At 38.0% G+C, this 15,256-nt stretch overlaps 1 protein-coding gene across 1 annotated transcript in view; it reads left to right on the top strand.

Moving 5' to 3' along the window:
- Window positions 1–15,256, top strand: part of VPS41 (VPS41 subunit of HOPS complex) — a 186,927-nt gene that overhangs the window by 153,211 nt on the left and 18,460 nt on the right. The window contains exons 19-24 of the mRNA XM_021935859.2: window positions 1,239–1,383; window positions 3,581–3,622; window positions 3,765–3,815; window positions 6,198–6,335; window positions 12,873–12,927; window positions 14,950–15,090. Of these exons, the coding sequence (XP_021791551.2) occupies window positions 1,239–1,383; window positions 3,581–3,622; window positions 3,765–3,815; window positions 6,198–6,335; window positions 12,873–12,927; window positions 14,950–15,090 (572 nt within the window). The remainder of the gene's footprint in view (window positions 1–1,238; window positions 1,384–3,580; window positions 3,623–3,764; window positions 3,816–6,197; window positions 6,336–12,872; window positions 12,928–14,949; window positions 15,091–15,256) is intronic.

Here is a 15,256-nt window from a genome sequence, read left to right as displayed (position 1 = left end):
CTTCATAAACCTCAAATGAGTAGGAGAGAAGGACATATGTGAAACTGTACAATTGCAATGTAATCTAGTTCCCAGAGAAGAGAAACCCTAACGTGCAGCGCTTGGGAGAGGCAGTGGTTAGGAAACAAAAAGGTGCCAAGTTAAAACTTGCATCACTCAAGCATAACAGTTTCCCAATGAGCGAAGCTCTGGATTTTGCTCTTCTAGGGTCTTCAAGTCAGTTAATTTAATTTCTCAAATGTCAATTCTTTATGGGATAATTTTAAGCTTTAAAAGAGATATCATAATAGAGGACTAAGTGCACTGCCCTGACCCTGAGTCAGGGCTCAGAAAATGGCAGCTTGGTTAATATTTTTCATATTTGTTGGGCACATTCAGTGATGCAGACTTTGTGCGAGGTGCTTATGATACATAGATAAGATATGCTCTCAAGTACCTTCGATGTAGGGAAACAAGAAGTATACTGCAGGTCTAGCCAAGACGACCATCCCTGCATCCACCTCTCCTCAGTGCCCCCATCACCTCAGACCACTCCTCTCTCTTCTTTTTTCTTCTTTTGCCCAAAACCAAGAAAGGTATACCAAAATGACCTAGAACTCTGGACTGTATTGGATTTTCCACAGAGGAGGTTGTGTTTATGGCATTCTGAGTTGACATGCTGATCATTTTCTCTTGGAAACGTCCTGTTAGATGCCCTTTAGAGTCTGCAGTACCGTTCGTAATGGACCAACAGTACAGCTTCAGTGCAGTGAGCTTTCAAGAGCTGGCTTAGGGACTTAATGTGAAAAACACTGTTTCAATGGAAAAACACATTTCGGTTAGACACAGCTCCTTTAAAATCAGCTTTTGGAATATTAGCCATTTGTCAGCTGAATACTGCTTGTAAGAATTGGAACGCATGTTTCTTTTACCAAAATGAGAACTTCATCCTGGATCCTAGTTTCCTTGCTGTATGGATGTTTGTAAATCTTTTGAGGCTGAGACCCCCAATAAAGACCATTTTTATTACTTGAATATTGTGAATTTTCTGAAATTTTGGCAACAAGAGAGGCAAAGTTCTGAGAAAGAAACATTTATTGGTCATGTATAGTTAAATCCCAAGGAATTTTTTTTAAATAAAGTTAACTTTTCTCTCGAAAGGAGTGTTTCCATTTTTAATAATGTGAACCATGATCTCTCTGTGTGTGTTTTAATTAGAGCTCTTGATGAATATTAATGTAAAACATTTGTATTACCAGGTACACCTATGACAAGAACTATGGCAATGCTCTAGAAATATACTTAACATTAAGACATAAAGACGTTTTTCAGTTGATCCACAAGCATAATCTTTTCAGTTCTATCAAGGATAAAATCGTTTTATTAATGGATTTTGATTCAGAGGTAATGTGCTTTTTATTTTAGTACTCTCAATTATTTTTACTATTTCAAGTATTTAATACTTAGATATCTATCCAAATGCTGGATTGGTGAACGAATCACATAATTTGCCTGTATGCTGACAATCTTTAGAACCCTCTGACCCTCACTAGATGTTGTTATTTTAGTTGTTTGGCATTCAGGAATCCTTTGCTTAATGTGGTTATTCTGTGAGAGCAGTTCAAATTTGATAGAGAACTTTTAAAGTTGTGTGTGTGCGCATATAAAGTAATTTCTTGCTAAAACAATTCGTATAATTGATAGAAACAAACCAGGTATATACTTTGACTCATTTCTCCCTCCTAACCTGTGTTCCAGAATTTAAAAATTTAAAAATTAAGTGAACGTCTGTCTTGACCCACTTATTACTATTTTATTTCTTGGTGTTCACGTATCCACCATGTGGGATTTCCCCTGGTTTGAGTTGATGCTCATGTCTAGGACATGTGGAATATGTTATTTTATTGTGTGACAAATTTGAATAACCTAATAACAAATTTAAGCAACCTAATGAGTGGACCCAGCCACAGTGCACATTGGCTCTTGCAAAGTGATGCAAGCTCTCTGTGTGTGTGTGTGTGTGTGTGTGTGTGTGTAAAAGAAATCTAATTATGGTCAGGCGCGGTGGCTCACGCCTGTAATCCCAGCACTTTGGGAGACCGAGGTGGGCGGATCACGAGGCCAGGAGATCGAGACCATCCTGGCTAACACAGTGAAACCCCGTCTCTACTAAAAACACAAAAAATTAGCTGGGCATGGTGGCAGGTGCCTATAGTCCCAGCTACTCGGGAGGCTGAGGCAGGAGAATGATGTGAACCCAGAAGGCGGAGCTTGCAGTGAGCCGAGATTGCACTACCGCACTCCAGTCTGGGCGACAGAGCAAGACTCCATCTCAAAAAAAAACATCTAATTACAATTACTCATGACAGAAATAATGAGGTTTATAAATGGTGTTCTTATTCAAAAAATTGAAATTTTAGATAAACCTAAAAGTAGAACCCTAAAGGCTCCAAAAGGATTAATGCATTTTTCAATTATATTGTACTGTATTTAGAGATATTGTGTGCTATATTAATCTCCACCAACTTAATTTAGATAGAAGCTAGATCTACCTTTTTTTCTCAAAGATGCTTTAGCCCTTTTTAAAATACTGAGTCAGGTCTTTAGGGACTACAGATTTGCAAAGAATTATGTAGCTCCAAGGAAGTTCAGGTAGAGAGGCTCTGCTTGTCTAGCAGAGGATGAGATGCTTATGTAAAAATTAATTACATTTTCCTCATATCTAGTCTCCCCTCATGCTCCCCCCTCCATTGTTCTCCAGAGCCTCGTTTTGCATATGTAGCTGTGGAAAAAAGATGAATGAACTGAAACTAATTGCTATTCGAGAATGTGATCCAGATGTAAGGAATCAGTCTTCTGGTTAGAGGAGACCTTAGGGGTAATCTACTCCAACACCCTCGTATTTCAGAGAACAAAAGTAACATTTGGAGCAGACAGCTAAGTAGCTGCAGAGTCTGGAACAAGGCCCAGGTGTTCTGTGTGAGGCTCAGTCTAGTGTGCTGTTTTCCCTCTTCCTCTTGACATAAACTGTCTAATTTGTGTTTCCCGAATGATAAAAGTGGCTAAAGTAAATTCTGAACGTTCAGAAGCTTTGTGTCATTATGAAACTTCAAGTATCTCATTCTCTTTCTGGCTCTTATATTCCCTTCTCATAAAGCCAGCTCCTTCTGTCTGTGGCGTCTTATAGGGAGACTAGGTCAAGGTTCAAGTAGCCAGAAGAAAAGCTCATTTTCTTGATATACCGGTAAAGAGATGCTCTCCATAACTACTGAGAGTCTCATGAGAAGGGGTGAAAGTATCCGAGACATTGAGGGTGGGGGGCTAGGATATGGGCAGTCAAGATGTTTTGTATTTGGTAAATTATAGCAAAGCACCATTTTAGTAGTATGCAAAACACAAAGACTTCAGATTGAGATGCATTTGAAAATGCATTTCTTCACAAATATCATTTTCCATAAGGGCCATTGTAAAGCTAAGGGCCTCTTTAAGTATACAAAATAAGCCCTCCACCTGTGAACGGTGGTAACTACACTGCATTGTGTTTAGTCTTCTCTTCTTAAATAACAGATTTCATTGACTGTGGCTTTTTTATATGTTTCAGAAAGCTGTTGACATGCTTTTGGACAATGAAGATAAAATTTCAGTGAGTGTCCTTTGTTTTTATATGTGTTACCAGATGAACATCTGGGACTCCTATAACTGTGAAGAAGAGAGTTTATCAGATAATTTTGCAGCTGTCTTTCTATCCTCATAACTGTACCTTGAAACTTTTCTTTTTTATCTAGATTAAAAAGGTCGTGGAAGAATTGGAAGACAGACCAGAGCTGCAGCATGTGGTGAGCACGGCAGTGTCCTCCTTTTGCCCTTTTGATTGACCAGTGAGTGAATCACCTTTCAGTATTGGTACGAGGAGGATACTGGAGTGAATTCTTCAAGGAGGTTAATATTCCAGTTGGAGGTTTCACCACAAACAATGTTCTGTAATTACCAAAATGCAGCATATGTTGTGAATTCAAGAAGGTCAGGGATTAATTGTAGATCAGGCACTTGAATTTTGACCCACAATTGAATTGTGATGGAAAAAAGTTACCAATCTATTATATTACTATAATATAAATATATATAACATAGCTATAAATTTAACTATAATGAATGTTTTTGTGTTACGCTGTGTGTAGGAGTAAGCACTCTCCGTCTGTAGTTGCCATTAAATATAACCATGGTGTACATCACAGTAAAGGCCAGTATGGCACTGCTGATACTGTACCAAGTTCTCCTGCTAAGGAAATGTCAGACAACCATTCCATATCCAGGACGACCACAGGGCGATAAAAGGCCAGAGCCTCATTTCTTTTGTCCCTCACCATGACAATAGCTAATTCCATTTTTCTTATGTGCTACTGGTGGTTGTGCAATTCAGGCCTGTTATTCTAAATTTCTTTGGGGGGCTACTTCGATTCTCTGCATTGCATCATCATGAGAGTAAAGCAGGAATAGTTGTTGTATATGTCCTTTAAAACTTACACAAGAGAAAACTTCAGCAGACATAAGGACTGTGGGACTATCAGTAGGACTATGGGTATCAGATACAATAAGTGCACCTGTGTCTCTGCCTATCTCATTGCGCCCTAGGAGGAGGCTTAGGGAATAGAGCATTTTTTTCAAAAGTCACTTTTCTGCTTTGAAGCTTTTGAAGACTGCAGGAAGGGAATGAGAGGCATTTCTCTTTTGCTCAGATGCTATTGCTGCATTGTTCATGATTGGAAATCTCAAGATTATCTGCGTCCCCAAGCAAGGCTCCACACTGCTAGCCACCTTGGGAATTCGTTTATAAAGCAGTGATTTCTGACCTACTTAAGCCACGAGACAGGATTACAGGCAGTAGCTATCTGTGTGACAGTGTAATCAGTGCAATGGTGAAGTAGTGGCACAGCCCACAGTAACATGGCTCATCTTCCCTGCCAGGCAATGTCTTGTCTCTATAAATTTGACTCAGCATTCATGTGACAGAGCCTCCCTGTCCTGTTTGCATTCTGGGAAACAGCACTACGTTTCCCCACTCACACACTGACCCCAGTGCCAGTGGACTGGCGGTGGTGTTCATTAGACCTCGGCCTGACACTTGAGTTCAGTCTACTGCTTGTACCACTCCATTTTGCCTTAGGAAGAGGTGAACAGGAAGCCTGAGGATTGGTTTCTTAAGGTGCATGTGTCCATGGTTAGGCCTCATTGTGACCAGATGCAACAGCGATGACAAACATCAGCGCATTTACAGTCTCAGCTGCAGGGTGGGCTGGTGCTCTGTGTCTGTTATAAACCAATCCACTTGGAAACAGCCACCCAAGGTTTAATGCACATTGTGGGATTGGTGATTAAGTCTTCCTGTCTTCAGTAGATTGTGGGGTTTTTGTTTACGTTTAATATTCGGTAAACATTGAATTGTTTTCTGACTTCTGAGGACTGTATTGATAGACTTAATCTTGCCTGTGAGGAGAAAGTGAATTACTGATTTCCTCTGAAGTCGATTAACTTTTTTTCAGACAGCTAGGGTAAGGAATCAGTTTTGAAAACTGTTTCACAACACCTGCATTCTTCTTGATTTTTACTTTGTATTTTTGTTTTTGATGTTACCAGGTTAGGCAGCATTTCATTTGAAGACTCAGCAACGAGGAGATGCAGAATGTATGGGAATGAGTTTAGTGCCCACTACTTGAGTTTTTAAGAACATACGCTTGTCCTAGGACTCTGCCCTCTTTTATATAAAAGAATTTTTATGATCTGGGAAGACCACTCATCTTTTTACTTCTGAGCCAAAGCAGATGGCAGTGAAGATATTGACAATTGCTGTCATTAACATTTCTGTAGTGCTTGGTGTCTGCTAAGTTCATTGGTTCTGAGTGATTTTGTAATGGCAACTCTTTTAATTGTCACAGTAACTCAATAAGATTTTTGTAGATAAACTGAGTCTCAGAGAGATTAGTGACTTGCCTAAGGTCACAGTTGGTACGTGGCAGAGTCAGATTTTTGGGCCCTTCTAGAGAAAGTATCAGAATTCTTTGCTCTCCCAAAGTGTTTTCCTTTCCACTTCTCCATCACCTAGAGGTTTTCCCTGAAGAATGCTTCTCCCCCAACCATGTTTAGAGCTAAAAATAGCAATGTTAGCCAGGTATTGCTTTTCTTATTTTAATGGGTCACGGCTTATCTTTTGTTCCTTTTAGTATTTGCATAAGCTTTTCAAGAGAGACCACCATAAGGGGCAGCGTTACCATGAAAAACAGATCAGTCTTTATGCTGAATATGATCGACCAAACTTACTTCCCTTTCTCCGAGACAGTACCCATTGCCCACTTGAAAAGGTAAGGCACAGACGTCCCCCACTTGTACACTTTGGATGAAGAGGTTGTCATTGATGGTAAGTTGTTTGTCTTTCTTCTCTTCCTGTCTCTGCTCATCCATCCCTGTCCAAGGGGAAGACTGTTGCTCTCAAAGAAGTAGGTTTTTGCTTAGACCTACTGTCAAGAAAAGGAGGTCTCATTGGATTAGACTTTGGTGAAGAGCTGAAGGTGACAGGTTTAATTGGAAGAACAGTTTAATCTAGGGCCTAGGACATAATCAACCATCAAGCAAAAATGGTATATTAGGAGTCTCAGTCCATCTCCCAGGGTCAGAGTGACACCTCACAGAGTCAGAACCTGGTAGGGAGACACAGACTGTCCTAAGCCAGAAGCAGTTGCTCCAGTCAGGAATCAGGTTTGATAAACCAAGGTCATAGCTTAGGTCCTGCATCCTGTCTTCTTTGAGTGTCTACCCTGTGTTTTTCTATATTTCTCCTACATTCTACATTCCACTATAATTATCTACTTACTAGTCTCTCTCTCCTGTAAATTCTTCAAAGACAAGGAATTTGTCTTACCCGTTTTGGTAAATCTAGTACCCACCCCACATTAGACATTTACTAAGTGTGTGTTTCATCATGAGTGAGAGAATGAATGAATAAATTAAATACATGCAAGGTCCTAGTTAGGGCTAAATAAGGACTAGTAAGTTCTATGAGACTGCTGTTTCAAAATAAACTGAAGCACTTAACTATATATGTGCTAACAATTGGGCAGCCTTAAAGGCAACAGTATTATGTCCCACAGTTCTCGATACCATCTATCAGTAATATCTACAAATGTCTGACTAAAGTTGGATGGCCAGATACTTTTTAAAAGTTAGTTGTGTGACCACCAAAATAAAAAAAAAAAAAGACATATTTGACCCATACGGGATATGTGCAAAGAAGCTGGATGATAACACAGTTTATGTACTTACAACTTCCATGTTGCTTCTTTAGCCCATGATGATTAAATGCATTGGAGTTACTGTGAACCAGTTTTAGCTCAATGGATTTTTAAAGTCTACAATTAATGGAAAAAAATCTTGCCTGCCTGTTAACTTATAAAACAACTTTAGTATTTTATATTTGTGGCCCTAAGACATTTTCTGAGGACTTAATTTGGAAATTCATTATCTTACTCTAAAAACAAAAACAGATATTACCCTCTTCTCTCACCATAGGCCTTTATAATCTGGCGATAGAGTGAGAATTGTATTCTTTAAACAGTGCTCCTTCATTTGTTTCTCAGTTTTTAAGAAAACATTGTATATTTGCAGAGAGGATGTGGCAGTCTCCTGAAGTCTCCAGTTGACCTCTGAGACAGAGAGGTCACATGTGGGTGATTAACAACCATTCTCATTCCCTAAGCACAAGGTGCAGAGGCACCACCCAGGTTCCAGTATCTTTATATTGCTCACACACTTTATGCCCACCTGGTTTAAAGTTTTTGGGTCTAGTAGCACTCAGTGGAAGACGCCCTGTTCCACCCAGTAGGGAGCAGCAGAACGTTGCAGACCTGCACGTGATGCTTCCTACACATGTGGCTTGCTTAGAGCGTTTGTGTAGACCTTGTAGAATTTTTCTCTCTGGGCCACTGAAAACACCATATTGAATGTAAAAGAACTCAGCACAAGCATAGTAAAACCAATTATGTTTTAAACACAGTTGTTTTTAAAAATTTATCTCATGTGTCCCACTGAAAGAGAATTTTGAGCATGGATTAGAGGTGGTAATGGTGGAAACAGACCATTATGAGATAATCAAGTAGTAATTGGTATTTTTAGGACTCCCTCAATGGGTTTTCGTGTTTTAGGTTATTGAGACTTCTTCATAAGAGATTATCTCTTTGTCAGGATCTATTGTGGGAAATCTGTATATTTGTAGAAAACATAGCACTCTACCCTATCAGGTACCCAAAGCTGTCTTAAAGGAGAGGTCCATGACAGTATTACTAACTCAAGATTCTTATCCTTTTTCCTTAAAAATAAGTTCTGGTTGGGTGTAGTAGCCCACACCTGTAATCCCAGCACTTTGGGAAGCTGAGGTGGGAAAATAGCTTCAGGCCAAGAGTTTGAGACCATCCTGGTGAACATAGCAAGACCCTGTCTCTACAAAAATAAAAACTTTAGTCCCGTGTAGTGGTACATGCTAGTATTAGTATCTACTCAGGAAGCTGAGGGAGGAGGATGTCTTGAGCCCAAGAGTTTGAGGTTATAGTAAGCTATGATTGCACCAGTGCACTCCAGCCTAGTTGAGAAAGCAAAACTCTCTTTAAATAAATAAAAAGAATAATAAGAAAGAATTCTGTATATACTCAGTCATCTTAGAAACAAATCCCTTTTATGTTTACATGTGACATGAAAAAGCTATCATATGTACCAATTTGTGAATGACAAAGTGAATTTCTCCAATTAAATGCATCCCAAGCATGCTAGTAAAGGGCATGGAATACATGTCTGCCTGTTTTGTGTAAAGAGCGACTCATAGAAAATGTGGTCTCTTTTTCTCCTGAATCTGAAATTGAGAACTTTAAAATTCTAATGCCTCCCTTTCCCCAAAGAAATTTCTGTCTGCTTCCTTAGAATTTAGAGATTGTTGAGTCCTATTGGTACAAGAGGATTTTTTTGTTCTTTGTTTCTACTTTAAATGAGAAGTGTTTAAGCTTTCAAAGGCATATTCAGAACCTGTTGATCCACTGTTGTTTATAATTTACCTCTGGCAGAATAACACTATGTCTTTCTAATTTTTGGTTGTCTGCCTTTGCTGGGGATTGGCTAATTGTTGAAAGGAGGTGATTTCAGATTGGCAACTGATTGAAATCTTCAAGAATCTACGTCAACCTTATTTTGAATTGATTGAAATCCCACAATCAATAGTATTTGGCCCAAAACTTTGGAAAGATCCTGATGTCACATCAAAAGCCCTAGTTATGGTTTTCAAAGACCGAGGTTCAGGATTTAAAATCACCACGACTCTGAAATTCAAAAATTAATCATAAACTTTTATGAAATTGTTTGTTCTAAAGGAAATACAGAGTGTGTAGGAATTTATAACATCTACAGCAATTTTTAAAGATAATAAAAATTATTTGTATTTCTTTTGTGCTTTATAATGTATGCTGTGCCTTCATGTATATTGTTTCATTGAATCTGTACAAAAGTGCGATTAGGTGGGTAGAGTCCTTTTATACATGACAAGCCAAGTCTTAGGGAGCTGGAAACAAGCCTAAAGTCTAGAGCTAATAAGTTGAGGGACCAAGACTTAGAACTTGGATCACTTAACTTTAGGCTCTGTATTTTTTCCACTATGTTGGGGAATCATTTTCAGGTTTAAAAAGTTAATTGAAATAGTAACAATCACTAAAGTATTTCCTAGTGTTGCAAGAATCATGAAAGATTTTTTTTTAACTCTTAAACTGTCCTTCTGTAATTTACAGATGTGGTCATCAGGCCCTGGTTTTCATTTTGCAAATCTGATTTGCTTGTGCCTAGAGTGGTTAAAAGCAGATGATCAGTTTTATAGTTTGGCAGATTTATACCCAAATTTGTGATCGCTTTCATATCTAATAGTATTCACAAGGTGGCAGTATTTCTGAATTTGGAAGAATAAAGCTGAGAGATGCCAAGTTTGCAGATTTTCATTAAAGAAATTTAAAGATAAGATTGGTTAAAAGATGACAAGATCAAGGATAGGTAGAAATAATTATTTAATTTACATTTGATAAGGTTCTTATTAGTTACCCTCAGTTTTCTAACTTGATTCTTTACCTTCATACTAAATTAGAAAGAGGAGAATTAAAATATTATTTTTGCATCATTTTTTACTCAAGTTCTATTATTATTCTGACTTTTCACTTTTATTTTCACTACATTCTCCGTGTGTGTATGTTTGTGTGTGTGCTTGTGTTGTGTGTCTGCTTTAAAAATCTTAGTTTCCCTACTCTCTCCTCTAGAGGGAGCACCATGGTCCAGGAACATTCAAGAATCTAAATGCTTTCTTTTTATACTTTACTCAAAATTTCTAGAGACTTCTAAAGTCCATTCTCTCATTTGTGAGAAGAGGATAATTTAAGATACTGTTAGAAACTCGTCATAAAACATCTAAAATTATGTGAAATTGAAATTTCAGAGACTCAAATTATCTTTGAACTTGGTGAAACTCATCTGCTTGCATTCCATGTCATCCCTAACTTCAACTTGCCTTCAGACATTTCTTCCCACATGACTTCCTTTTGGATAGTATATACAGGATTTTATAGCCTTGCTATTCTATGGCATATTCAATGGCATATTCTACAGCAATGGAAATGTTTTATAATCCACTCTGTCCAACATAGTAGCCACCAACCACATGTCACAATTGAGTATTTGAAATCTGGCTGATGCTACCAAGAAACCGAATTTTAATTTAATTTCATTTTAATCAATTTAAACTTAAATAGACACATAGAGCAAGTGGCTGCTGTCTTGGATAACTCAGATGAGGCTTCAAACTGCAAACTCTTTGTGGTTTGAGACTAGCATGTTCTTAGGCATTCTCATGTGCAGAAGAAAACGGGTAATGGCTCTGTTTGAAATCTTGAATGGTATTTTAAAGTGTGTAAGTGAATTTCCAAGTACAGAACTGATTCATGGATACCCTTTAATAATAAATTATTTTAAGCAGCATAAGTACTTATCATTATTCAGACTTTCTCTAAACATTCTCCTTATTCCGTTGAATTACAGTATTCTGTTTATCTGTGAATGGCAGTCCCACTCAACTATAAACTCTCTGTATCTTAACACCCAGAACAAATCTAGGCACTCAGTTGACTTCTCAGTGATTTTTTGTTTGAATCCCGTGTCCTCCGATGTTTTTGCTCTGTTTTGCTTTATTATTTAACTTCTTACCTATGTTTTTTTTGTCTCTGCAGTAGTATCGCTGCAGGAGAGTGAAGAGTTGGTAAGAAAGTTTCATCATTTACAATGATTGACAGGCAAGACCATATAGGAATAGGTAAACCATGTTTTTAATCAAAATAAAGGAAGATTTTTTTCGGTATTAGCCAGGGATTAGATTCAACTGTGAGTAATAAAAAATCCCAAAATAATAGTGGCTTAACAGAGCAACAGTTTCTTTTTCTGTCACGTGGAAGTGTTGGTTGAGTGGCCCTGCTGAAGGCAGCATGCCGCAGGGTCAGAGACCGGGGCTCCTTCCTCTTGTTCTTCCACCTTAGGTGACCTTGACCTCATGACATAAGGTAGTGCCATCCAGTAGTGGAGAGTTGGGGGTAAGGGAAGCATTTCAGGCAAGGGGACGCAATGAAGAGATGAGCAGAGGGAGGTGAAGCTGCACAGGAATTCAGGGCTAGGTTGTGGATGCCTTGTAAGTCGTGGTAGAGATTCTCAGCTTTAAGTCTGAGTGGAGCAATGCAATAGAAAGTTTTGTATGCAGGGTGTGAGATAAGGTTTCCCAGCTGCGCTCATTCATCATACTGCATCCAGTTCAGATGGTACTTCCCCTTGAAGCTTCTCACAAGAGGACCACACAGTTTCAGTATCCCTCCTCTGTACACATGGCCCTTTGTTCATGTTACTGTAATCGTGGAATAATGCGTTGTCACATCTCTTGTCACTTCCTGGACCCTGAGCTCCCAGGGGTGGACTCATGCTGCTAATGCTCCTACTAAGCCTCCTCCTTTATTCTCTTCTTTGTTGTCCTCTTACTTGTAATCATCACTAACATTTTTATTATTGTCATCTTTCCATCTCTATCTAACCTGACCCTCTAGCACCCAGCACAGAGCATGTAGTAAATGTGTCCTGATTAATTTAGAATCAGTAAGTAATTTATCAGTATGTAGTAGGTCTTTTTTTTTTTTTTTTTAACACTAATGGAAATGCTCTCATCTGCATAGTTGCTCCTTTTTGGATCCTTGATCATCAGAAGTATTTTTTTCCTTCTCACCTTTGACAGATCCTTGAGCAGAGTTCTCTTTCAACCCCTGTGTTCTGGCAGTACAAATATTCATAGTAAATTCATTCATTCATTCATTCGTTCATTCATGCAGCATGAAATCATATTTTCTGAGCATATGGTATGCACAATACTGGGAAAGTTCAACCATGAACAACATTCATTACATCTTAATGGAGGTAAACAGAGCTTAAACAAATGACTACAGATTTAGAAGGAAGCAGTGCTGTAAAGAAACCTAAAGTAGTGTAAAGAGAGAAAGCTTAGTGGGAAAGGCCCTTTCTTTTCATTTGGTGTCCTGTTTTCTACTCTTGCTCATGAAATGTTCTGAGTAGCTTCAAATATGTTTTAAATTGAATTGTGTAGAGTCCAGTACCTCTGAGAGGTGACCGAGTGCAGCCAGTCTAGGGAGATGTGTTCCTTATTTGTTTGCTTTGTTTTATTTTTAAAGAAAAGCTGTGGAAAAATTCTTTCAAGTGTAAGTTTAAATGACTTTATTACTATTTGTTCTTATTTGGTAGCCTATAGTAACATTTTTACCCTGCTTTAATTGAAGGCTCTTGAGATCTGTCAACAGAGAAACTTTGTAGAAGAGACAGTCTATCTTCTGAGTAAGTAGCTTTTGTTCATTTTGGTCGCCATAAACTAAGAAATGGGATGACAACATGAAGTAAATTGTCTAAGAAAGGACATAGGTTTTAGACCAATGTAACACAGAATTTGAGCCTATTTTGTACAATAACTTAATATATGAAAACAGACTTCACAGCACAGTAAAGAAGGAAGAGTTGTTTAATAAATGTTGAAATAACATATTGGTAATTTATAATCAACACATAAAAATTTATCAGTTTATACCTCACAACATAGATTAAAATAAATTGTAGATGAGTTGACAAGTTTTTTCATTTTTAAAAAAATTATAATCAGCTTGTATTACCATCATATTGGTAGAAAATAAATAATCACTTTTAGAAATCACACCCTAAATAACTGGAGGAAATGCAATTGAATACCGTAGTTTTGGAGAAAGAGGAGAGCTTTTTAATATAATCTAGGTGTCAGTGTTCCTGGTCTTCTGGCTCCTACCTCCACATGAGTCACAGTTTTTGTACCATGCATACCAAGAAACAAAACTTGTCATCTTTTCACATTCTTCCAAAATGAGCCACGAGCATGACAGCAATGTGGGTTGTACTGAGGATTGCATAATGTGGCATATAACATAACATTCATATCTGGTGTTTCTCCATTGTCTCTTCCCTGCTGACCTCAGTAGGGTTTTTCCGCTTTACACCTTTCCCTTATACAACACTCACCCTCATTGGCCTCTTTGCCTCTGTTGAAAAATAATCCAAATCCTCTATTCCCATTTATGTGTATGCAGATTCATGGGTGCTCAGCCACAAACCCAGAATTATCCAGTTGTAGCACCTTCCCTTCTTAGGAGAAGTGCTTTTGGGGCTGCATTTTGTTACTTCAGCATGTTCCTGGGGTTCTAATCACAATTTTAAGTAGCTCATCAATTCACTAATTGCAAACAGTGTTCTCCCCAAGAAATATTTTGGTGGAATACATTTTTGTCATATTGTCTTAGAAGCAGTAGAGGACTTATAGGGACATATAGTCTGATTTTATAAAAACTTGAAAATCCTGTAAACATTTTAAATAACTAACCATTTTTAGAGACGTAGGCTGTGGAAATAATATTTATAAGAAACACAAAATGCTATGGAAGGGGTATCAAATGGGATATCATTTCATTCACGAACCAGCTTTTACCGGTTGATAATGGCCATGTACAGTGAGAAGGATTCAAGATCCTTTACTAGTTCGTGTGCAAGCCCAGAGACAGTGGTAAGGGTGACAACCTACAACCAGGCAGTTGCTGTCCTTCCACTGAGTAAGGCTTTCTTACATGTACTGTATTAAAAACTCATGGAAAAATTTAAACTATTAAAATGCCATAGATGAATGAGCAAAGTATGTAAAGAAGATTAGCCAATAGAAGCATGGTAGATAAATACTTTCATCTCATGAGGGTTATTGAAAGACTTTCCCCTGAACTTGGGAGAGAAGAAAATGAGGTAGCCCTTTGATAATCGAATTTGCAATTGGCACAAAGTGTATCAGAAAAGCAATATGCACAGCTACCTCATGAGGCAGAGTGACTTTAGGGACTTTAAAAGTCTTAAGTGTATCTGAATGTGAAGGTATTGACCTCCAGAATATATCTAAGTCTACCAAAATTAAGTCAGAGTATGACAGACCTGGCTTCAAATTCCGGGTGTACTATTTAGTAGTTGTATGATCTTAGCAAGCTACTAACATTTCTATTTCCTCTTCTATAAAAGAGGAATATTAGTAGAACATGCCTCATAGGATGGTAGTGATGGTTAAATGACGCCATTTATATGAGGCACTTAAATGAGTACTCAGCACAGAGTAAACATCCAGTAAATAGGAGATATTTATTTTACTATGTTATAGAGAGTAAATGTTGGTGTCACATGAGAAAATAGCCTTGTCTTAGCTTTCCAACTATGTAAACAAATTATGAGATATGCAGTTTTTTTAAAAAAATCATTAAAATACTTTAAATGAACTCTTTCTCCCATCTTCACCCCACCTAGGCCGAATGGGTAATAGCCGAAGTGCCCTGAAGATGATTATGGAGGAATTACATGATGTTGATAAAGCAATCGAATTTGCCAAGGAACAAGATGATGGAGAGCTGTGGGAAGATTTGATTTTATATTCCATCGACAAACCACGTAAGCATAAAAGCCATCTGTGGTTATAACTTTTTTTCTGTCAGTGTAGCCAGTTATGTCTAGATTAAAAACTATCTCAAGATACATTGGGTTAAAAAAATGGCAGTGTACCTACAATAAAAATAGGCCAGGTGTGTTGTAATGATTTCCAGTACTCCTCCTGTGC

Source organism: Papio anubis, chromosome 4 (genome assembly GCF_008728515.1).
Source record: "Papio anubis isolate 15944 chromosome 4, Panubis1.0, whole genome shotgun sequence".
Taxonomy (NCBI): domain Eukaryota; kingdom Metazoa; phylum Chordata; class Mammalia; order Primates; family Cercopithecidae; genus Papio; species Papio anubis.
This window is presented reverse-complemented; position numbering and strand designations above follow the sequence as displayed.